Raw genomic sequence first — 24,980 nt, 5'->3', positions numbered from 1 at the left:
AGACTTGTGTGCTCAAGTGGGTGGGGTGGTGACTGTTGTGGGAGACACCTAAAAATTAATGCAAGATTACTGCTGTTAATTTAATCTGCAAAGGTTGAGATTATTCATCTGAATTTTAAGATTGCTTCATAGCTTGTTTTCCTACCTATGTCTGCCTTCCAGTTATATTAATTACTGCCTTTCAAAAGTGCTGCTCCTGTATTTTAGAAATCTCCCATTATTTCTGCTAGCTGTAAATGGCAGACTTTGTACTTGTTACTGAAACAGCGTATCATGCACTTCTCTACAGTGAAATGTGGGCTACTCATGATTTTTCAATAGTTAATGCTGGTCTGAGACTCAAGGAAGAATAGTTAATTTTGTAGTTAAAGACGGTGCCTTTGAAGCCTTATTGTGGGTATTTTCTTTTTTCCTGGATGAACTATACTCTACATAAAATGAAACTTTAATAATGGCAAGAAAAGGCAAAAGGATATATGTGTTTCAGTGTACGTCAATTGTCTGAAGAAATAATTGGGACACATTTTTTCTGTTAACAATAGGCCTACATATGTATGTATTATGCATGACTTAAAATGCAGGAAATTTAATTATTTTTCATGCCTCAGGCATTAACATTATTAATTTTCTCTTGTTGCTGGAAAACCAAGCAGTCTCTTTTGTTAAGATATTAGCTTGAAAGCTTGGAGGTAAAGCAGAAACACTTCATTACTATACACTTTCTAATTCTGATGACACTGAATGGTTGGAGATGCAGCTTAGTGCCACTCTTCAATTATTTATGCCTGATATTTTTAAATAATGAGAATGTTTGAATTCTTTCACACATCTATTGGTCTTTTAACATTCCGATTCTTATTACACGGAAAGCTAATCTCCCCTAATAATTCCTCATAAGAAATAGTAGTGTAATACAGGAAGCAATTTTTCCTGTAGCTTCAGGAAGCACATTACATAATCTGTCAAATTGATCTGATTACTTTCACTAAACCACTAAAAAGTGTAGATAGTTGTGTATGCTTTTCATTGTTGCAATTATGATTCTCCTTTTGAATGTAGAAACCTGATGCCTTGACCACAGGAGCAGGAATTCCAGTAGGAGACAAGCTGAATGTCATGACTGTGGGTCCACGAGGCCCTCTCTTGGTTCAGGATGTGGTTTTCACTGATGAGATGGCACACTTTGACCGAGAGAGGATTCCTGAGAGAGTTGTGCATGCCAAAGGAGCAGGTTAGTTTTAGAGGTTGCATGGTATTTTTCTTTTAAAAATTGGAGCATTAAAAGTTGTGGATTTATTGCATGTTTGTAGAGCAGGAACAAGCAAACAAGAAACTTCATAGAATTTGTGTTTGTGGGAAACACAGCTTCTATGAAGTTTTTTCTTTGCTTGTTCCTGTAAGAAGACTTCTAAAGTTGGATCAGGTGACCTATCTTACGACTTCTTTCCCTTTCTAGTATGACACTGCAGAAATACGTTTTATACATCATGAAATATTATACTGAATCCATAGTATCTTAATCTTATCATATTTTACTAGCCTGTTGTAAAATATGTCAGTTGTCAGAGTTAACTTTACTCAAAAAATTTTCTTCAAAGAACATAAAAGACAACCCAGAAAATGAAAATGTCCAATATCGATAGCAGTTTTCATCTTTGCAGTTACTTCTCTCCAAATTTATTTTCAGTTCAATGCTGGAAATGCATCGTTTAGTATTTAATTCAGGATTTTTATTTTAAATCCCATACATCACACCTTTGTATGTGTGGACCTCATCAAGAAAGGTCCACACAAAGGTCGCCCTTGCTGAATCAGTAGAGGAAAAACGTTTGTGCAGTAGCTAGGAATCAAATAATTTCTCAGTTCGGTGACCTGCTGTGTCAGTTAATTTTAGGGGAATTTTAAAAGCATATGGGTATGATGCTTGAAGGAAAGAAAGTTAAACCCCATTGAGTGAGTGCAAGCCTTTGGGTTAGGTTAAAGCAGGCATTTGATCCAAGACCACTTGTGAAATTTTAGATGTAATTTTCTTCTTAAACCAGGGTTATTTCTTTCTGGGGAAATTAAGTTTGATCCTTAGCTAGTAGGATCCTGTGCTGGATCGTAAGCACTTCTGTGAATGAAAGAACCTTTCCAGTTGTAGAAAGGACCTTGGGATCCACATCAAAATCTCCCGAAAGTACAACTTGAGAAATTGTATGTGTAAGCTACTAATATCAGTTCTGACAACTTGAAACAAAAGGGGGTACTTTTTGAAAGACTGCTGCTCCAAGCAGTATGCTTCCTGTCTCCAACCTGTAAGGTGTCTTTTATGGATATTTCATATCTTTTGATTCCTATAAAGATGTCTGAGGTTCAAAGGTCTATGTGCAATATGTCCCAAATACAGATGGTGCCCTAATTATATGGAAAATAAATCTTTATTCCCAAACTGAGCTGCTCCTGCTACCATATCTGAGATTATTATCAAAGCCCTTGGCCTTTTGACTGTTTGTCCCTACTTCTCTTCATTTTTGAATATCAGTAATCATTCTTAACTTTTCAGGAGCTTTTGGCTATTTGGAAGTGACTCATGATATCACCAAATACTGCAAAGCAAAGGTATTTGAGCACATTGGCAAAAGAACTCCAATTGCTATTCGATTTTCTACTGTTGGTAAGGCTTTTACAAACTGCATTTTTTATTTGCTTCATATATGAAGAAGTATTCACTGAACATGTGTACATAGATATTCATTTCACTTTTTTATCTAGTTCTATGCATTTTCATCTGTTGTACTATCTGTTAATATTGAGCATGACATTGATTAAAATGTAGCCCCCTCAGTATGAATTTTTTTATTCTTTTTTTCTTAATTTTTAGAAAATGTTATTAAGCAGGCTAGTGCAGAAGGAGTTCCTCATCCACTTCTTAAATCCATCACCCAGCCTCCAAACAGATATCCTATCTCCCTTTGCCTGCATCTGTTGATATTGTCTATTAGGAAGTCAAATCTCCTGCAAGAATCCAGACAGAAGTCAGGTTTTGCTTTAGAATAACCATACTTCCTGACTTGCATAATTATGTTGACAGGGATTCTTAGTTTCTAAATAGCAGAGAGAGAAATCATTTCATTTTCATTTTATTTATTATATTTCTATACCGCCCCATAGCTGAAGCTGTCTGGGTGGTTCACAAATGGTTTCCTTTTTTACTGTGAAACTTGTCAAATAAGTACACTATGTTGCCAAGGCTCATCAGGCCAATACAGGGAACTGTGTCTGTCCAATGTCCTCTTTCTATTCATTCCCTCTTAGAATTCTGGAAATGGCAATATATAGGTATAATCATCAGAGCCATTTTTTAAATTGGGCTTATTCAGACACCATTCAATAGGTGAAAGCTGGGAGGGCAGTTTTCAGACTGAATGGCTTTGTGAACTTAATGCTTTGCATAACTGTGTTATGCATTCCCAATGAAGTTATTACACTTTCTTTGAACTTGAATGTTTCCTACTAAATTCCAGCATTAGAATGAATGCTGGTCTCTGGTATAAAATGCTTGCAAAAGAATTTCCAAAAGGAAAAAAAAATAGACAACTGTTTCTTTGTGTTGGGACTGTGTGCAATTTCCAGGGTTTTAGATTGGTAAACCTCTATTTTCTAGCCGGAGAATCGGGCTCAGCTGATACAGTTCGTGACCCTCGAGGCTTTGCAATGAAATTCTATACAGAAGATGGTAACTGGGACCTTGTGGGGAACAACACTCCCATCTTCTTTATTAGAGATACAATGCTGGTAGGTTGGATCACGATGGATACTTATGTGGGTTCCCAAAAGAAATTCATGAGTGGTGACTAAAATGGCTAGAAAAGTATGAAGTACAGAATACCTGGGTCTGTTCCTTCCACAAGGCTTATTTTCCAAGATCACATTACAATTGTGTCCAAAGGAATAGACGACTAACATTAGGTGTTGTGTTATATTTTTGCATGATCACTATAATTATTCTTGTCCGGATGTGTCTTCTGTGTGGAGATTGCCTTTAGGCATTTCATTCCAATACGTTTCTGCAAAAGTGAGCACAATTAAAGCCCATCCTTAAACCAGTGGGATTTAAATGGAACTGTGACTAGATCATGCCTCCATACATTAGCTACTTTCCATTTAGGTTTCCTTTGACTGCAGTTGTATAATCAAGATTATGTTTGAACTTGATGAAACAGAGTTGCAATAATTCAATCAGGACTACTTGCAAAGTGAGCAACCCTGTTTGAATGTTTGCAAACACTTATCAAGGCAAGCAACACCCTGTGAGGGAAGGATATTTTAAACTGACAGACTTCTCCAGATACAAATACAAGGTTCTACAACTGAGAAGGTCCTATCTCTGACCTCCACCAATATAATTTATATGAAGAATGAACACTGAGCACAATGAACTCAAGGTAGACTTTGGTGTACATGCAGGCTGAAATGGGAGAAGGTAAAGGTTAACACCAGCAGATTGTGCCCAGAAAAACAAATATTGCAGTTGTTTTAGCATAGATATAATATGCTTCCACTAGCTCAATCAGGTAGTTGCAGTTTGGACTAACTGAAGCTTCCAGAGAGCCCCAAGTAGACCATGTTACAGTAATCGTACTGGAGGTTACTAAACATACATCTCAGTGGCCAAGTCATCATTATCTAGGAGTGACTATACTGGTGCATTAGCCAAAGCTACTTTGGATAAAGCTACTAAGGGTGCAATCCTATGCAAGTTTAGACAGGAAAAAAGTCCTACAACTCTCTACAACGCCAGCTACACTTGAGGAATAAAGCTGGATCCAACAGTACCCCCAAATTGCACAGCTAATTCTTCAAGGAAAGTGTGAGCCCATGCAGGACAAGTGGACCACCAACTCCCATGTTGATCAGATCTCTTACCATTAATATATCTTCCTTGGTAGGGCTGAGCCTCAGTTTCTCATGAGTTTTCTTATCAAAGTTTGTAAAACTAGCAGTCAGCAGGAGAATATAATATTGCAGCCTTCACAGCTCTTCTGATGATTGTGCAAAAGAGTTCAGTGCTTTCTGTTTCTTCAGTTGCTTTTTGCTTTCAGTATTGATGATTCTGTAATTGACTGAGTAGATTTAAAGATGTTAATTTATGAAACTTGATCTTACAGGTAAATATTTTCAAAGTGAACACAGTACAAGTGCATGGAAATGAATAAAAGACCTAACTAGGATATTACACAGTAATTTAATTCTTCCTTTGTATTTTTGTTTGTATTAGTTTCCATCCTTTATCCATACCCAAAAGAGGAATCCGCAGACTCATCTGAAAGATCCAGACATGGTATGGGACTTCTGGAGTCTTCGTCCTGAGTCTCTGCACCAGGTAGGATTTAAGTATCTTAGAGCGCAGTCCTATGGGGATAGGTGTCCGCCTCTGAACTCGGAGGTGAGCGCCTATCCAATGCAGGGTAGAAGAAGCATTGAGGGGATCTTTCCCTCCACGCTTCTCCTGCCCTGCATTTGCGACTAGACAGCTAGCCACGGGAAGGCAGAGTGGGGGAGGAGGCTGCCAGATGACACACAGGATACGTTGTACCAGCATTTCCACCTTCTCCACCCCAGAATGCCCCGTTTTGGCTGCTCCGTGCTCCTCTTTGGAGCGTGGAGCAAGGGGCCGTTCCGCGCTGCCTGCAAGGCAGTGCGGAACGGAGAGAAGGTCGGTTCTCCAGGAACTGACCTTGGAGAGTGGGCTCTGAGGTCAGTTCCCGGAAAACGAGATATTCTATGGCCATCCAGCAGCTAACTAGTGGCGACAGGATTGCTCCCCCCAGTATCTTTATTTTCCTTGCAGACTAAATCACCCGATCTGCTTCATCTATACTGTACTTCTTGAAGTGTTTCTTGAGGCAGTTCAGAGGAAAAGCAGAGAGAAAAGACAAATTCTTTTCACACTGCTCCATTTGGTCTTTTTGTTCTCTCCTGCCTTACCTTGGAGAAAGAAAGCAGGAAGGAAGGAAGAGATTGGAGTGTGTGTTTCCATGACACCTTCTTAAAAGGGTGAGCAGAAGGTAAATCATGGTGGTCCTGGGCTAGCTTCTGCTGGTTACTGGGATTCTTGTAAAGAATGTTGGGCTAAGTGGATTTTGATCTGATCCAGCAAGGAAGTTATGTTCTTAAGCAAGAGTATGTATCAGCCAGATCTTTCATATTTGCATCGTGTAATCCCTGCTGCCCAATTAGAAAATTCTATAATCAAATGCCTCCAAGAGAATTCTGGAATTAAAAATGAGAGCTCAGAGGCTAATGCAGCACAGTTTAGCCTTCTGACCCACAGACCCACAAGTAGTAAAAGTGTCTCATCTCTGAGGTTTGCCAGACAGAAATCCAGATAAGGAGGTGCCAAAGTTAAATTTATAGTTACGACTTTCACTTAGCAGGGTTAAAGAGGGTACCATAACACAAGTAGCTACGTAATGAGGCCAGATAGTCCATCGGATAAGTAACCAAAAATCTTATCCCAGATCATAAATATATAATAAAAAACAAGCTCACAGAACAAGATGATATCAAGGAAATATGGTTGTGTCCCAAACATACCTGTAACATGCCAAGGAAGGCTAAAATGTTTGTATAAGTATATTATGCGCATTAATCTTGATAAGAAGCTTAGTAATTCAGTAATCTTATTTAGACATATGAAGATTTAAGGTAGAAATGCTATCTTTGAAATTCTTAACTAAGAAACATAAATTGTAGTAAAAATAGCTTGAACATATAGCATCCAAAAAGTATATAAAGGAGACTCAGAACATGCAACAGTGGGAGCTATCCTTTAGGATCAGCTTCCCCTGATGTGTTGCCTGGAGAATCAACCTAGTAAGCTTGATATAGATTATTATTGAGAACTGGCAAATGTACTTGCCTCTGCTTAGAAGTCTTGTTTAGAATGGTGTTGGATGTTTCATGTGTTTGAATTTATGCATGCATGCGCTCTTGTATTTAGTTCTGTTGTGCTGATACTTTGTAGTAAAAAAAGACAAATCTTGTCTAAGAGAGAGTTTCTTAAGAAATAGAATTCTGTATTACCCATATTGAGAATGAAGTATTGAGCTGGCTCTAAGACAGTATCTGGTTTTTGGAGAAATCTGAGTATATACACAGTAGACAGGTAATCAGTGGTTGCCAGTGTACTGACAGTATAGTTTGAGTGAACCTCTGAACCAGGGCATATGCCACACTACTCAAGATCACTGTTAAGAGATCTTGCTTTACACATTTAAAGCACATCCGTTGTCCGTTGAGTTTCTGTATAAAAGGAAAAATAGTCCAGGCAAAATTGCAATCCACAGTTCCCTGCTCTAGTTCTTTCTCTCTCCGGAAGGATCTTTTTAAAAACATGCCATCACCTCCAGATTAAAACAAATCATAAAAATATAAATAAGCATGTTTTCAAAGCTTGCTTAAATATGTAAAACAGAAGAGGGGGGTTCAGGGTTTCCCCAGGTAGAGAGTTCCATAGTTTGGGTTGCCTATATTAGGTAACTATGGTGGACCCCCCCCCCCCAAAAAAAAAACCCAATTAATGGGAATTTGGGCTGTGGCAGATTGTCAGTAACATAAGATTCTATTTTTAGTCTTTCTAGTCCTTGATGAACATAGACTACCGCAATTTTATCTCCACATCGGGAAATAATCCAGGATCTTTTGCGATGCTGATAGCCTCACAGAGCATAACCTTGCAACGTTTTCTTAGATTAATAACCACACATTTGTGAATAATTTGTTGCACACAGTCCAGATACCTTCCTTGTGCTTTTGTTGTGAGTTTATTACATACAAATTTTATTTAGGGAACATATGATACTTCCCACAGGTAGTATTTCCATTGCTATTGAGATTGCCTTTAAAAATGTACATAATTTTAGAAGTCTCAAAGACAGCTATTGGATACTGCTTGTGATAGCATGAGTGATATGCAACACAACTCTTCCCTTTTCTCCTAACACCATTGTGTAAACAGGTAGTAGGAAACCTTTATCCACTTCCAAATTATGGTGGAAAGTGGTGGTGGGTGGACATTCCAGTGATGGGTGGAGCCCAACAAAAAGTGGATGGGGCCAAGTGTAACACACTGTGTTTCTCCCCCCCCCCCACACACACACCCCATTTGCTGCTGTATAGACGTGGAGTGTGCAGTCTTGTCTCTTTTTCCATATCAGATTCCGCTGTTTCTGTGCTGGGCAGTGAGAAAGGGAGCCCTACACAGCACTAAACAGCACCTTACCCACCCAGCACCAAAACTCAGTGAGCTTCCTCTTCTGTGTAGTCCTTGCACTTCCTGAGGGGTGGGGCTTTGGGGAGGGGAGGGACCTTGGCTGAGACTAGGCAGACTGTATGTGACAGCCTGGTTGGCCACAACCATCCCCCGGGTCAGAGGTTCCCCATTGCTGGTGTAAATGTTATTAATGTATTTGATTTGTACCTGTCATTCTACCAAAAATGGCACTCCAGGCAGCTTGCAATCAGTGATGAAAACAACAAAAAGCAAATACATTAAAAACAACAAAAACAGTTAAACACAGCAGCAACAGAGTAAAACCGGTATCCAGCTCAACAGATCTGCATACACACGAAAGGCCAGCATTAATAATGTGGTCTTTGCTTGCCAGCAGAAGGACAGCAGAGAGGGAGTGAGCCTAGCCTCCCTCAGCAGGGAGTTCCATATTCAGGGAATAGCCACTGAGAACGCCCTCTTTCATGTTGCCATCAAATATGCCTCTGAAGGTGGTGGTCTCAAAAGAAGGGCCTTAAGAACTGGGCAGGCTCATATGAGATGAAATAGTTTTTCAGGTAGCCTGGTCCCAAGTCATATAGGGTTTTATAGGTCATAACCAGCACTTTGAATTTTGTCTGGAAACAGACTGGTAGCCAGTGAAGCTGGTGTTACAGGGGAGTCGCGTGCTCCCTGTAACCAGCCCCAATCAACAGTCTGGATGCATGCCATTCTGGACCAACTAAAGTTTCTGAGCAGTTTTCGAAGGCAGCCCCATGTAGAACACATTACAGTCGTTCAAACGGGATGTAACTAGGGCATGTGTGGCCACGGCTGGATCAGACATCTAATTTGTTTGAGTCAGTATTTGTGCAATTGGCTGTTGGGCAACCCAGTGGCTGAGAACACACCTGGTCCCATTTAAACAATTTGTTGGAGGCCATATGTTCCCCTTTCCCTATACTCCAGAACAGGAAGCAAGGCTTTCTTACCTAGTGCACAGCTATCCAGCCCCCTCAAATTAATTATGTGAAAATATTGCACTACTGGCACAGGATGAGGGCTCATGGGAATATCATGCTAGGAATAAAATATGGTTGGAGCATAACATTGTGCAGAAAAATCCATAGTTTACCATACAAAAGTATCCAGCTTTATTTACTTGATTTTCATAAAGGATAGCCTGTGTAGATTTTTTTTCTTTATGTTTAGGTATCATTTCTGTTCAGTGATCGGGGCATTCCAGATGGACACCGTCATATGAATGGCTATGGTTCACACACTTTTAAGCTAATAAATGCTAGTGGAAAAGCAGTGTACTGCAAATTTCATGCAAAGGTAATCATTTCAATTTTTCTGTTTAGCAAGTTCTTATAACTCCACCTCTAAATCAGAATTACTGAGAGATTAAAATGTTATTGCTTACTTATTTGGTTTTGAAAATGTAGTGTTGCATTCCTAGTCTTGTAAGATTTTTCACGTCCTACTGTCAGACAGGTTATCTTGAAGTTTTATATGACAATCGTTTGGATCTCATAAACTCCTGTCCCAAAGATTTAAAGATGGGAATGGTCCAGACATCCTGATTTTGTCACTACAATTCTTCTTTTAGTGTCATGGAATGTGATTGGAGACACTATGTATAGTTCCTATGACATCATTAATAATGACTAATACAATTTCCCAGTACTTCCCTAAACAATTTTAATGAACTTTTATTAAGTATTTTTCTTTATTTTTACCTTGGGAAGTTCTGTGCTCTCTCACTGTAGTGCCATACCACTGTTGCATTCATTCAATGCTAAATTATTTAAACTTGAAAAGCAGCAAGTTCAGTCGTTAAGTCGTGTCCAACTCTTCGTGACCCCATGGATCATAGCACACCAGACCTTCCTGTCCTCCACTCTCTCCTGGAGTGTGCTCAAGTTCATATACCCATTGCTTATTTCATGATTTAAAAAAACATTGTGCACTTAGTTGCTGTACAAAGCCACACCTGGAGTTCTTATCCATTCGTATTTCAAAAAAAGGAAAAATTGCATGTAGCAACATAGGTAACCCTTTGTATTATGGCTGTCACACCCCTTCACTATGTGGGGATAGAATATTGCCCTTTCAATACTGGATTAGGGATAGATGGAATGTAGCATTAAAGATAAAATGTGAGGTCTGCACTTACCTGCATCACTGGATTGTTTCTAATACAGCAGTCTCACCTACAGCATATCTTTAGAATGAAGTCTGTTTCCACACACATATTACTGCCATCGAGTCAGGACATGCATTGAGAACGTAACATTTCTCCCCTTAGTAGTTGTTTGTATCCAGTTATTAGAAATTCTAATAATTGGATTCCAATTATTCCAATTATTAAATATTCTAACAGGCTTATTTCATTATCTGCAGACTGATCAGGGAATTAAAAACCTTTCAGTTGAAGAAGCAGGAAGACTGGCTTCCGAAGATCCTGACTATAGTCTGCGTGATCTTTATAATGCAATTGCTAATGGAAACTATCCATCTTGGAGTTTCTATATCCAGGTTATGACATTTGAACAAGCCGAGAAATTTCCATTCAATCCTTTTGATGTAACTAAGGTAAGTATATCTTGTACACCTGTCTCCTACATATTGCATAGAGCAAATAAAAATTGTAGATATATTTCATGAGTGAAGGATTGTAGATTTGTTTCATATTTTATATATACATAAATAATATATTGCATGTCTGTGTCCTGCAAGTTGATTTGAAAGATGACTGTAATAAAAATGTCTGTCATGATTTCTAGGTTTGGCCTCACAAAGATTATCCTCTCATCCCTGTGGGAAAAATTACCTTAAACAAGAATCCTGTCAATTATTTTGCTGAGGTGGAACAAATTGCATTTGACCCAAGCAACATGCCTCCAGGGATTGAACCTAGCCCTGATAAAATGTTACAGGTAATCAGTATGGGATCATTATATTTCTTTAATAGAAATGGCATTTTCTACTTAAGACCTCTAGACTTTAATATAATGAGCGATGACAATGCAATACCTCAAGATTATGAAATTGGTGGGAATTTTTTTCATCCCATATGTTTCATTTTGTATATTCTGTATATTTTTATTTTATTTATTTATTTTATTTCATTTCTATACCACCCAATAGCCGAAGCTCTCTTTTTTTTTCTCTTCCCTGCCCCCATCCTAGTCTGGTCAGAATTTTAAATAATGAATATCCAAGCAAATTGATTAAAAGAAGGGTGATCATTATTGAGAGTTTCATCACTAGCAAAGCTTGGCATGTAGCAAGGGTAGGTACTTGGGCCTCTTCAAACACCATTATAGATATGTTTCATGAGCTGAAGGATTGTAGATTTGTTATTTGTTGTAGATTCATAATTAACATATTGGATATCTGGTCATATGAAAAAATCCAGGTAACTTTTCTTCAGTGGTTTTTCTGCCATTAATAGTGTAATACAGGAAGGAGGAATTTTGAGGTTAACATTTAATAATGGTTATTGTTAATTATGGACCACCAATTAAAAATGGTCAGTATTATATGTAGTGCTAAAGAGAAATATTATTTTAAACTCGCCCCAAATGTGGCAAATTCAAGCAATGGGGAATCTTGATAGTTCAGCAATACAGGTGGAGGTTTTTTTGCACAGAAGACGCATATTTTAGGCTTAATTGTCCCATTGGTGTTTCATTGCTTAAAGAATATGTCAACCGAACGTTCCAACCATTAGCTCTAATAATATTGCATTATTACTCATAGTGTCTGCCTCTCCTTTGGCAAAACAGCATGTTTATGGATTACCACTTCAAACTCCGGAAACATTGGGAACATTAAAAGAAAATATTCTCAAAGATTTTGTGTTAAAGCATATTTAAGAAAGCAAGACCTAGGGAGAATGTGTAATTATCTCATGACAGTATGTGATTGTACTGTGTGGAGTTTGCTGTTGGCAATGATAGCAACTTGTGTAATGATAATATGTTTAATCAAAATAAGTATGTTACTACATAACAGCTGTCAGCAGTCTCAGCACTACAGTCTGGAAGCAGGTCATAAATTATTTGACTAAGAAGCAGTCTTAATCACAGCTGAAAAGAGCAGTCAGTACACTCGATAATTATACTGGATTAAACAGTGAAAAACAGAATATTGGATTTAGGTATGCTCGTTTATTCTTATTGTTGCCGTGAAACCATAGATCTTTTACCCACTGTAGGTGTTAGGCTCAGCAACTTAAAAAGAATGGTTGTTGTCAGCATTAAAACTGTACAGGGCAGGAAACAGCAATCTGAAACCAACTCAAAGAAAAGTTACCCACTTTCATGCTTGCTTCTCCTAATGTATTGTTCTAGGGTCGTCTTTTCTCCTATCCAGATACTCACAGACATCGTCTGGGACCCAACTATCTTCAAATTCCTGTAAATTGTCCATACCGAACCCGAGTGGCCAACTACCAGAGAGATGGGTTTATGTGCATATCTGATAACCAAGGTAATTAATTGTGAGATCCGTTTTGGAAGCAATTTTTTAAAAAGTATTTCACAATAACATCTGCAAAAGCGTTTTCTTCATCTACACTTGCAATACGGTTTGCCTCCTTCAAAAATTTGATCTGTGTGATTGTATCACTTCAAAGAACTTGTATCACATGCCAGTGTGATTGTATCACTTCAAAGAACTTGTATAAAATAAGCTATGGTGCTCAACCAAGAGCTCATAACATGCAGATAACTGATATTTCTTAAATATTCTACTAGATCACACTCGGCCTATTCAGTATACTGTTTATCACTAAGGGCATGCTAAAGAGAAGTAATATTGGAGAGATTAATGAACCTTATTTGTTATGGAAAGCGTTTCAACATTAACAGGGAATCAAGATCCTGATGACTTTTCATTTTGGGAATTGAGCCAGGTAAGAATAATATACATGAACTGAAGGAATTTGGTTGCCTCTTTCTCTGCACGGTGATTATTCCAGTAAACCACTGGCATTTTTACACATATAGAGATCTGGCTGTGAGGCACAGTTGAAACATTTCAGGCCTCATCTTCTACAATTATTTTCCCTTCTACCCCACTCCTAATATACAGAAGTAAAATACCATTTTTTCTAGGTGGTGCCCCAAACTATTATCCAAACAGTTTTACTGGCCCAGAAGATCAGCCCAGTTTCAAGGAGACCCGCTCTTTTGTTTCGGGCGATGTGCAACGCTTCAACAGTGCAAATGAGGATAATGTGTCTCAAGTAAGCAGAGCAGAAATGCTCAGTTACCTTATTTTGGAAATGGGGATATATACGTAAGCTGATTTTTCTTTAAAATGGGATGAATTGGCCATCAGCCTTCCCTAGAAACATCTGCCAAATACCTGCCTTGAAAGCAGGTTTGATGTATTTCTGTCTTGCAGTAAGTCAGCTGTGGCTTTCCTGAACCATTTTTGCATTACCCTTTTGTCATCCTATCTGGCTATACAGTTTCATGTTTTCCTCTGCTGGTGGATCCATGGCACCTCTTGTACAAGAGCGAGATCATCAAGGAACCATATTCTAGCCCCTAAGAGATATCCTGAACATTATGTTAAAAGAACAGGGCTGGGCAATCTTTCTAGTCCCAAGATTTGCCCATATGTGCATTAAATCATGTGCTTTAAACTTGATGCTTTACCTCTTTACCAGAAATAACTGCAGGAGTCCCTAATTCCTGTTTTCCCTGCATAAAGAATCACTCCTGAAGCTATTATTAGCTCTGAAGGTGTCCTTTGCAGCAAATAGTGCCTTTGAGGGCAAATCAGAGGTGACATTTGGTGGGGAGAAAGGCACAAGGGGAAGGGGAAATCCACATCAGAGCCCTGGAGATGTTTTTGCTGAAGTGTGGCTAGTTGTAGGCATGCACTTTAAAGCATGTGTAGTTTTATTTATTTTTTGGCCAGTGCCACAAAGCAAATAGAACCTCCGGAAGAGACCTCTCTAGGGATAAGCCTAATACCCATCCCTTTTATTCTCTGTGTTAATGGCTGATGTTAAGTTCACTAATGAGATTCTGTCTCCTGTATACAGATTTTGTTCCTATTTTCAAAATTTTCAAAATTGCTAAGTAGAACAAGATACCCATAATAAGGAGAAATGTTCAATTTTTTTTTAAGGTGCGGGACTTCTATACCAAAGTACTGAAGGAGGACGAGCGTGAGAGGCTCTGTGAAAACATTGCTGGACATCTTAGTGGTGCTCAGCTTTTCATTCAGAAGAAAGCTGTAAGTGGTAAATTACTACATTAACTGACATAGGAACTATGCTTTTTATGTAAAGTATTTCAGTGATAATTTTAGATGTGCAAAATCGTCTTGATATGCATATAAATATAACAAGAGAAGGACAAAATAAAAATGGTAGAAGTTATTAAAATGTAAAGATTCAGGCTTCTTTAAAAAAAAGACTTGTGTCTTTGGACAATTTCAGTTGCAGCAGAATAACTTAGCAAAGGACTTGTATCCATTTGGTAGAATCCAAGTCAAGTTGTACTTAGAGTAGACCCATTGAAATGAATGAGATCAAGTTAGTCATTGAAAGTATATATGTTTTGCAAGAATGACTTTTGTTTGCTTGTTTCCCTTCCCCCAGAGAAACATGAGAGTGGCTGGCATTTTGATCTGTGACAGTAGAGATCTTGAATTATAGCAGCTTGATCACTGTTTTTTTTTTTTAATTTGCAGCTTGGTAGCTTTAGTAGTACTTGATTTAAGACTGCAATCCTAAACTCTCCTACTAGGGAGTAAGCCCATTGAACCCAATGGGACTTATATATGAGTAAGCATTTCTTAGGATTGCTCTGTTAATGTATTACCAAAACCTTGTGTTAACACACACACACACTGCTAAACACATAAGCCATCAGCTTGTGGCCTAGATAAACTCCAGTGTAATTTAAATATACTCCAGTAATAGTGGATGCTTCAAATAGGAGGCAAACTCAGAGTAACTAAATACCTTATAACACAGTGTTTTTTTTAAAGATCAAGATACATTTAGGACCCATTTTATGCCATGATGCACTCTAGAAAGCCTCTGAAGCCACCTTTTTTTGCATGCAAAAATAACTTCCAACCTGGCACTGTCTCACAGGAGACTGGTAGCCTGAATGGGGTAAACTGGAAACCAGTGTTGATTCATACCCAGTTGGTAGTTGGTGAATGTGGATGGACTGAATTTGCTGACGTTTCAGACTTCTGTGTCAATAGCAAATGAAGTGTTCTACAAATGATTTAGAGTCAGCAAAACCTAGGAATTAAGAAGAAATAATTATTTCCTTTAACTTTCTTTCCCAATCTAGGTGAAAAACTTTACTGATGTTCATCCAGATTATGGTGCACGCATTCAAGCTCACTTGGACAGGCATAATGCTAAAGGTAGCAACAAGGTAGGAGAGCAATTTCAATTTAAATTATTATGTAGAAGACAAGAATAAAAGACAAATGACTATTAAGGCAATTAATACATACACTGCTGTAAATTGGGAGGGGACAATGGGAAGTAAGGATCTTGGGTGAGTATTCAAGAGAGGGAGAGCTTAAAAAGGCAACTCCCCCCCCCCATCAAATACAGCGGTCCCAGTTTAAGTGGGAAAAGCTCTCTTTGAGCATACCTAGCTCTAATGGCTCACACCTTTGCAAGCAGAGACTGACCTAGTTCGCATGACATGACAGCCCATCATGGCTTAATTTACCTGGAGAGAGTGTTACATCATGTTGGGCCTTGCTATGGCTTGTCATGTCATGCGAAACCAGATGGCAGGGGTTGTTTGAGAGTTAGACAATCCTCAACCCATGGGTTTTTTAGGGTTATTTGGGGGTTTAACCCTCCAACAACCCCTGCCGCCTAGGTTCGCATAACATGACAAGCCATGGCAGGGTGGGCCCTGTCACAACACAACAGCCCCCATGGGCAAATTAAGCCACAGTGTGCTGTGTTGAGTGAACCAGGCTGTCGTAGGGGCTTGCAAGCCCCTATGGTCCCCAGCTATAAGTGGCAACTCATTGGTGAAGCCTGTTATTGGCTGCAATGTGTCGTCTCGATGGCTGCATAGAGAGCTGCCCTTTGCAGCCTACCGTTGTGGGTATTTATAAACACCCACTATCTTAGGATGCAAAGAAGCATAAACGTCGCTCAGGAGAGTCTGTTTCCCGCCTCCCAGCTGAGCAGAGCAGAGCAGAGCAAGCTGCTCCAGCTGGTCCAGGGACTACAGAAGCAGGCAAGCTCCCAGAGAGCGAGCGAACAGAGCGAACGAACAGGGGGAGCAAACAGGAGTTGGCCAGGGGAGTTCGGCAGGGGAGGTCAAGGGGGAGGCCCCTAACATTTTTTTTAATTTTTTTAATTTTTTTTTACTAACTTTTTTTCATTTATTTGTCTTGTAACACACACTTCCACACCAGTGGGACTCTGCTTTTAACCTCTACTGAGTAGAGGAGCAGGCACAGGCTAGTCTAGAACAATCACAAAGCTAGACACAAAAAGGGAAAAGAGGCTATGGAAGGACAAGACTCTCCAGTGGTGGTGACCTGCAAGGTGTGTGCAATGTTTGTTTTCTTGCCTGAGAACAACATGGCCTACACCTGCAACAAGTGCAAGTTGATCACGCTGCTGGAGGAAAAAGTAAGTGGACTGGAGCGGCGACTGTCAACCCTCCGGGGAATAAGAGAACACGAAGAGTTCTTGGACAGAATGGGGGAACTACAGCAGCAAAGGGCAGACCAGAAGCTTGAAGAGCAACAGCAAGATGAGGCAGTGGGAAATGCTGAGGTGAAGAAAAATGGAGTAGAGGATACTCCTTGGAAAACGGTGACAGTTAGGAGAAGAAGAACTAGACGCCACTCTGCACCAGTGGAAGCGGTGGAGCTGTGGAACCGATTCCAGGTACTTGCAGATGAGACTGGAGGACAGCCTGCAGACGAAGAATCACAGGGGAACCTGCGTGAGAGTGAGCAAGAGGCTAAAGGTCAGTCAAACAGAGGCGATGAAACCCAGGCCTACAAGAAGAAGAAGAGAAGAGTGGTAGTAGTGGGAGACTCCTTGCTGCGTGGGATCGAGACCCAAGTATGTCGCGAAGACCCGTGGACTCGCCAGGTATGTTGTCTCCCGGGAGGACAGATTAGAGACGTGACTGAAAGGTTGCCTGCACTCATAAAGCCCACTGACAGGTATCCCTTTCTTCTCATCCATGTGGGAACAAATGATACCGCCAAGCGGAGCTACGAAGAGATCACGTCAGACTTTGAAGCTTTGGGAAGGAAACTCAAGAACTTTGGGGCCCAGATAGTTTTCTCATCCATCCTTCCAGTAGTTAGAAGAGGGATAGAAAGGGAACGAAAAATACTCCGGGTGAATGACTGGCTACGAAGGTGGTGCCGACGAGAGAGATTTGGATTCTGGGACCACGGGCTATACTTCCTGGAAGATGGGCTGTTGGCTAGGGATGGGTTGCACCTCACAAAGGCTGGGAAGAATGTGTTTGGCCACAGCATGAAGAACTTCATCAGGAGGGCTTTAAACTGAATCCTACGGGGAAGGGAGATGTAATGTTGGGGGTAACAATGGACGTAAGCGCATGCACTGCAATGGAGAGAACAGCGCTGATAGCGCCCAATAATAGTCTTCAGACACATGTAGGAAGAAAGCCAGACTATGAAGCACATGGTCTTCGATGTCTATATACTAATGGCCAGAGTATGGGAAACAAACAGAACGAACTTGAACTCTTAATACAGGAGGGAAATTATGACTTGATAGGTATAACTGAGACTTGGTGGGATGACTCTCATGACTGGAATACAGCAGTTGAAGGATATAACTTGTTCAAAAAGAACAGGAGGAACAGAAAGGGAGGCGGGGTTGCACTGTATGTGAAAAATACATATCTCTGCACAGAAATACAGGAGGAGGAGCTTGGTAGCCCCATCGAGAGCATCTGGGTTGAAATAAATGGAGCAAAGAATAAAAGGAACATGGTGGTCGGAGTCTACTACCGGCCACCCAATCAAGGAGAAGACAAGGATGAAACTTTTGAAAAGCAAATAGCCAATGTTTTAAGGAAGCATGATGTAGTAGTAATGGGGGACTTCAATTTCCCCGATATTTGTTGGGAGACAAATTCTGCAAAACATGGCCCCTCCAGGAAATTCCTGACTTGTGTGGCGGATAACTTCCTCCTACAGAAAGTAGAGGAAGGAACTAGAGGATCGGCTATCCTTGACTTGATCCTAACCAACAGAGATGACTTAGTGGATAAAGTAGCAGTTACAGGAACTCTGGGGGAAAGCGACCATGTTGTACTTGAGTTCTTGGTTCTAAGGGAAGCAAAAGCCGAGTGTACTCAAACGCGTACCCTGGATTTTAGGAAAGCTGATTTTAATAAACTCAGAACAATGATCAGTAAGGTCCCATGGCAAGCAATGCTAGCGAGAAAAGGAGTCCAAGATGGGTGGGAACTTTTAAAAAAGGAAATTCTCAAGGCACAATCACAAACAATTCCAACAAGAAGAAAAGGTGGAAGACAACAGAAGAAGCCAATGTGGCTTCACAAAAAGCTTAGGGATGACCTGAAAACAAAGAAGGACACATATAGGAAGTGGAAAGAAGGCCAAGTAACAAAGGAAGAGTACAGGCAGGTAGCACAGAATTGCAGGGATGGCGTCAGGAAGGCTAAAGCGGAGAACGAGGTGAGGTTAGCGAGGGATGCTAAAAACAACAAAAAGGCTTTCTTCAGCTACGTGCATAGTAAAAGGCAGAGGAAAGAAATGGTTGTTCAGCTATTAAATAAGGATGGCAAAATGATAACAGAGGACAAAGAAAAGGCAGAGGTGCTCAATTCCTACTTTGGCTCAGTCTTCTCCCAAAAGAGGGTCTATGACCCCCCTGGCAAAGGCGAAGTACAGGCTGAAGGGGCAGGATTGCAGCTTGAGATCAACAGGCATATGGTCAAGGAACACCTCATTACTTTGAATGAGTTCAAATCTCCAGGGCCAGATGAACTGCATCCTAGAGTCATAAAGGAACTGGCAGAAGAGCTCTCAGAACCGCTGTCTATTCTCTTTGAGAAATCATGGAGGACCGGGGAAGTGCCAGATGACTGGAGGAGGGGTAACGTTGTCCCTATCTTCAAAAAGGGTAAAAAGGAGGAACCTGGGAACTACAGACCAGTCAGTCTGACATCAATCCCTGGGAAAATTCTGGAGCAGATCATAAAGCAATCCATCTGGAAGCACCTTGACAACAATGCAGTGATTACTCGAAGCCAACATGGATTTGTCAAAAACAAGTCCTGCCAGACAAATCTGATCTCATTTTTTGATCAAGTCACCTCCCTTGTAGACCGTGGGAATGCTGTAGACATCATATACCTCGACTTCAGCAAAGCTTTCGACAAAGTGCCCCATGATATCCTGATGAGCAAACTAGCTCGAAGTGGGCTAGATGAAACAACGATCATGTGGATCCACAGTTGGCTACAGAATCGGACCCAAAGAGTGCTTATCAATGGGACCTTCTCAAGCTGGGGAGAGGTAACGAGTGGGGTACCGCAGGGCTCAGTCCTGGGCCCAGTGCTCTTCAATATTTTTATTAATGACTTGGAGGAGGAGGTGCAGGGAATGTTGATCAAATTTGCAGATGACACAAAATTGGGAGGGATAGCTAATACTTTGGAAGACAGAAACAAAATTCAAAGTGATCTGGATAGACTGGAGTGCTGGGCAGAAAACAACAGAATGGCATTTAATAGGGACAAATGCCAAGTTCTGCACCTAGGAAAAAGAAACCAAATGCACAGTTACAAGATGGGGGATACGTGGCTCAACCACACTACGAGCGAGAAGGATCTTGGAATTGTCGTCGATCACAAGCTGAATATGAGCCAACAATGTGATGTGGCTGCAAAAAAGGCAAATGCTATTTTGGGCTGCATTCATAGAAGCATCGCTTCCAAATCCCGGGAAGTACTAGTTCCCCTCTACTCAGCACTGGTTAGGCCTCATCTGGAGTACTGTGTCCAGTTCTGGGCACCACACTTTAAGAAGGATGCAGACAAGCTGGAGAGGGTTCAAAGGAGGGCAACAAAGATGATCAGGGGACTGGAAACAAAGCCCTATGAAGAGAGACTGAAAGAACTGGGCATGTTTAGCCTTGAGAAGAGAAGACTGAGGGGAGATATGATAGCACTCTTCAAGTACTTGAAAGGTTGTCACAGAGAAGAAGGCCAGGATCTCTTCTTGATCATCCCAGAGTGCAGGACACGGAATAATGGGCTCAAGTTACAGGAAGCCAGATTCCGACTGAACATCAGGAAAAACTTCCTGAGTGTCAGAGCAATACGGCAATGGAACCAATTACCTGGGGAGGTGGTGGGCTCTCCCACAGTGGAGGCCTTCAAGACGAGGCTGGACAGCCATTTGTCAGGGATGCTCTGACTTGGATTCCTGCATTGAGCAGGGGGTTGGACTCGATGGCCTTGTAGGCCCCTTCCAACCCTACTATTCTATGATTCTATGATTCTATGAGAATCCCTTTGGGGACTGTATTAGGCTTTCTGGAATTGGCTGTTGTTCGGAGTTAGATATCATGCGACAAGCCCTACAAATGTTGACTGCAAATAACACACCTTCCCACACTCCTGTGACCTACCCTCTCCTTCCTCAAAGTAAACATTTCTTAGGAAAGCAGGATAGGAGAACTGGCAAGGAGGGTGGAATGGAAATGGCTGGGAGTAACTGGGTTGCTTGAATTTTCAAGTCGAACACTTGTCAAACCCATTTTCTGAATGACTTGAGCACTCAAGCAGCCTAACTGATTTGGGGGCTGATTAAGCAGCTGAAAAACCAATCCTAGAATGAATTCTTATTCTGTGCTTGTACACAGTCTTTTAGCATCTAGGACTGTACAGAAGTGCACATTGTTGGATAAGATTCCACTTTGGATGGATGGTTAATTTGACCTCTTTTAGGAAAAACCATATAAAGTTAAAGCAGTAAAAATATCCAAACATAAAACTTCATCTTGAAAAGTATTGGGACGAACAGTTAAGTTCCATTAGAAAATCCTTTATTATTAAATACTACAGAAATGTATTTGAGAAAAAGTTCCTTAAGAAAATTCCTTGCTGAATCAATAAAAAAATTTGAATACCTTTAAGTCTCCCTCTTAAAACACATACTATTTCTGTTTTTAATTATTTTGTCTTGTTCCTAGGATTGTGTTCATACCTATACACAAACTTCAACCCATGGAACAGAAAAATCTAATTTGTAAATGGCATGATCTCTAATTACTGGTACCACCAGTAATAGCTTTATCGCACAGAATTTACATCCGTCCAACTGGAAAATGAGCTACAGAAGGCCATAACAAATGTGGCAAATTATTAATGTTTTACAGAATAGGCTGGTAGCATTCAGGTTTGCATTTGTGATTAAAAATTAATTGAATTATAACCGTATGACTTGTAATGACATCTATCTAGACTTTTAAAGCTGGATCTATGTTGGCAATAACTTAGGAGTATCTCTGAAGTATATAGCTTTTCTTTACTTTTACAAATTAATCAAAACATTCATTTGCTATAACGTTTTAGTCTTCTAACTCATATGTGGGCAACTTATGGCTCTCCAGATGTTTTGTCTTACAACTCCCATCAGCCCTAGCCAGGGCTGATGACAATTGTAGACCAAAACATCTGGAGGGCCACAAGTTGCCCACCGGTGTTATAACTGATCTTGCATTTATTTACCCAAAAGCACTATCTGTATCTTTATAAAGTACATTTAATCTTTATTTTAAATGTATTAACATTAAAAAGAGCAAATTTTCAGAAATACGGAGTCAAATACGCAACTGCTTTTGATTAAAAAACATAATGACTAAATTAATTCACATTGCATTTGAAAGTTGTTTATAAAATTCCTCTTGGAGGGGAAATTATTTGTAAGAAGTAGTTTTACCTTGTTCTGGTGCTAAAATGTATGATTTTATTGAGGCAGGATGGATCACAGCTGTGTATTTCAAAGAGTGGATTTGAAAACTTATTTTGGATTGTACTGACAATACTCTAAAAAAATTATTACAATAAAATGTGTTTCATGTTTATGTCTCAACTGTGTTTTAAATTAACAAACCCCTTTCATTTTAATACATTAAGAACATAAGGGCCATCCTGGATCAGACCAATGGTCTATCTAGTCCAGCATTTTGTTCACACAGTGGCCAACCAGCTGTTTACAGAAAACCAACAAGCAGGACATGAGTTCAACAGCACCCTCCTGCCCATGTTCTCCAGCAACTGATGTACATAGGCTTACTGCCTCTGATACTGGAAGTAGCATAGAGCCATCTGGACTAGTAGCCATTGGTAGGCTTCTCCTCCAGGAATTTGTCTAGCCTCCTTTTGAAGCCATCCAAATTGGTGGCCATCACTATGTCTTGTGGTAGTGAATTTCATAGTTTGACTATGCACTGTGTAAAGAAGTACTTCCTTTTATCTGTCCTGAATCTTCCACCAATCAGCTTCATGGGATGACCTCACATGACCCTAGGGTTCTAGTATTTTGGGAGAGGGAGAAAAATGTCTCCCTATCCACATTCTCCACACCATGCATAATTTTGTGGACTTCTACCATGTCTGCCTTTACCCTCCTTCTTTCCAAGCGAAACAATCCCAGCTGTTGCAACCTTCACTCATAGGAGAGGTGCTGCAGCTCCTTGATCATTTTACAGAGCAATCCTATGGCCACTAGACAGCAGCTAGACAGCCATAGGATGTGCCATTTTCCGGGAACCGACCTCAGAGCCCATGCTCCGAGGTGGGTTCTTGGAAAACTTCCCTCCCCCCACTTCCACGCTGCCTCAGAGGCAGTGCAGAACAACCCCATCCTCCACGCTTGCAAGACAAGCACGGAGCAGCCGAAAAGGGGCGTGGCTGGGGGCGTTCTGGGCTAGGGAGGGTGTAGCTGCTTGTACGACATATCCAATGTGTCGTACAGCAGCCTCCTTCCCCTCTCCGTGCTCCTGCAGCCAGACAGCCACAATCGGCTGTCTAGCAGAAAAAGCGGGACAGGAGAAACGTGGAGGGAATGATCCCCTCTGTGCTTCTCCTGCCCTGCTTAGGATAGGAGGTTGCCTCTGAGTTCGGTGGCGGCCGCCTATCTCGATAGGATTGCACCCTTAGTTGCCCTTCTCTGTACTTTTCCGAGCTCTACAATATCTTTTGTTAAGTGCGGTGACCAGAACTGTACACAGTATTCCAAGTGTGGTCGCCCCATAGATTTGTATAAGGGCAGTATGATATTGGCAGTTTTATTCTCAATTCCATTCCTAATTATGCCTCACATGGAGTTTGCCTTTTTTTTACAACAGCTGCACACTGGATTGACATTTTCATTGAGCTGTCCACCACAACCCCAGATACCTTTCTCTGTTGGTCACTGCTAGCTCAGATCCCATCAGGTTGTACTTGAAGTTGGGGTCAGGTTATACTTGAAGTTGGGATTTTTTTGCCCCAGTGTGCATCACTTTACACTTACTTACATTGAACTGCATTTGCCATTTGGATGCCCATTCTCCTAGTTTGGAGCAATCCTTTTGGAGCTCTTCACAATCCCTTTTTGTTTTAACCACTCTAATTAATTTGGCAATTAATTTGTCATTGGCAAACTTGGCCACTTCACTGCTCACTCCTAATTCCAGATCATTTTGAACGGGTTGAAAAGCATTGGTCCCAGTACAGATCCCATGGGAACCAACTATTTACATCCCTCCATTGGGAGAATATGCCATTTATTCCTGCTCTCTGCTTTCTGTTCTTTTACCAGTTACTGATCCATAAGACGCCTGTCCTCTTATTCTATGACTACTAAGTTTGCTCAGGAGTCTTTGTTGAGGGACTTTGTCAAAAGCCTTATGCAAGTCCAAGTAAACAAGGTGTACCGCCCTGGTTTACATGGCTATTGACACCCTCAAAGAACTCTAAAAGGTTAGCGAGACAGGACTTACCTTTGTGGAAGCAATGTTGCTTCTTTTTCGGCAGAGCTTCTTCTATATGCTTACTAATTTTATCTTTCATAATGCACTGTTTACTGTTTCCTATTATTATATTTCTATACCTCCCCATAGCCAAGGCTGTCTGTGTGGTTTATAAAAGTTAAAACATTAAAATGCCAGTGTAGTGTCGTGGTGAGAGTGACGGACTGGGAGCCGGGAGATCCGGGTTCTAGTCCCCACTCGGCCATGGAAGCTCACTGGGTGACTTTGGGCCAGTCACAGACTCTCAGCCCAACCTACCTCACAGGGTTGTTGTGAGGATACAACGGTGAGGAGGAGGATAATGTAAGCCGCCTTGAGTTCCTTGCGAGAGGGAGAAAGGCGGGGTATAAATGCAATAAATAAAATAAATAAAATACAACATACAAAGCTTAAAAACCATTTACATAAAAGCATAGGGATGATCTATACAAACAACATATAACTAAAAACAACTTTGAACTAAAAATACTTTTTAAAAAACCAACAGTAAAACAACAGAGCTGAAAACAACACAGTTTAAAAACAGTATACAAAAGTCAGCGAAAGGAACAAGAAGGGAAGGCCTGCCAGAATAATAGAGTCTTTAATACCTGCTTAAAAACCTTCAAAGAGGTCAGCAGGCGCATTTCAACTGACAGGTCATTCCACAACTGAGGG

General features: G+C 40.6%; 1 protein-coding gene across 6 annotated transcripts in view; it reads left to right on the top strand.

Annotated features, from left to right (window-relative positions):
• CAT (catalase) overlaps positions 1 to 22,387 on the top strand; it is an 80,359-nt gene extending 57,972 nt beyond the window's left edge. For 3 of the 6 annotated variants that reach the window (XM_084851595.1, XM_084851621.1, XM_084851608.1), the window contains exons 2-14: positions 1,060 to 1,231; positions 2,546 to 2,656; positions 3,647 to 3,777; positions 5,261 to 5,365; positions 9,467 to 9,592; positions 10,661 to 10,852; positions 11,044 to 11,196; positions 12,616 to 12,754; positions 13,381 to 13,511; positions 14,408 to 14,515; positions 15,592 to 15,678; positions 21,498 to 21,602; positions 21,988 to 22,387. In XM_084851595.1, coding sequence (XP_084707721.1) covers positions 1,060 to 1,231; positions 2,546 to 2,656; positions 3,647 to 3,777; positions 5,261 to 5,365; positions 9,467 to 9,592; positions 10,661 to 10,852; positions 11,044 to 11,196; positions 12,616 to 12,754; positions 13,381 to 13,511; positions 14,408 to 14,515; positions 15,592 to 15,678; positions 21,498 to 21,557 — 1,515 coding nt within the window. In that variant the 3' untranslated portion in view covers positions 21,558 to 21,602; positions 21,988 to 22,387. Of the gene's footprint in view, positions 1 to 1,059; positions 1,232 to 2,545; positions 2,657 to 3,646; positions 3,778 to 5,260; positions 5,366 to 9,466; positions 9,593 to 10,660; positions 10,853 to 11,043; positions 11,197 to 12,615; positions 12,755 to 13,380; positions 13,512 to 14,407; positions 14,516 to 15,591; positions 15,679 to 21,497 lie in introns of all 6 variants that reach the window. The other 3 variants (XM_084851586.1, XM_084851613.1, XM_084851601.1) reach the window with 1 other exon arrangement.
• The last annotated feature ends 2,593 nt before the right edge of the window (positions 22,388 to 24,980 follow it).

The sequence above is a fragment of the Heloderma suspectum genome, chromosome 1 (assembly GCF_057233095.1).
Source record: "Heloderma suspectum isolate Gila_16-S chromosome 1, 16-S_ref, whole genome shotgun sequence".
Taxonomy (NCBI): domain Eukaryota; kingdom Metazoa; phylum Chordata; class Lepidosauria; order Squamata; family Helodermatidae; genus Heloderma; species Heloderma suspectum.
The sequence above is the reverse complement of the archived record's forward strand: the minus strand, read 5'-3'. Positions and strand labels throughout refer to the sequence as shown.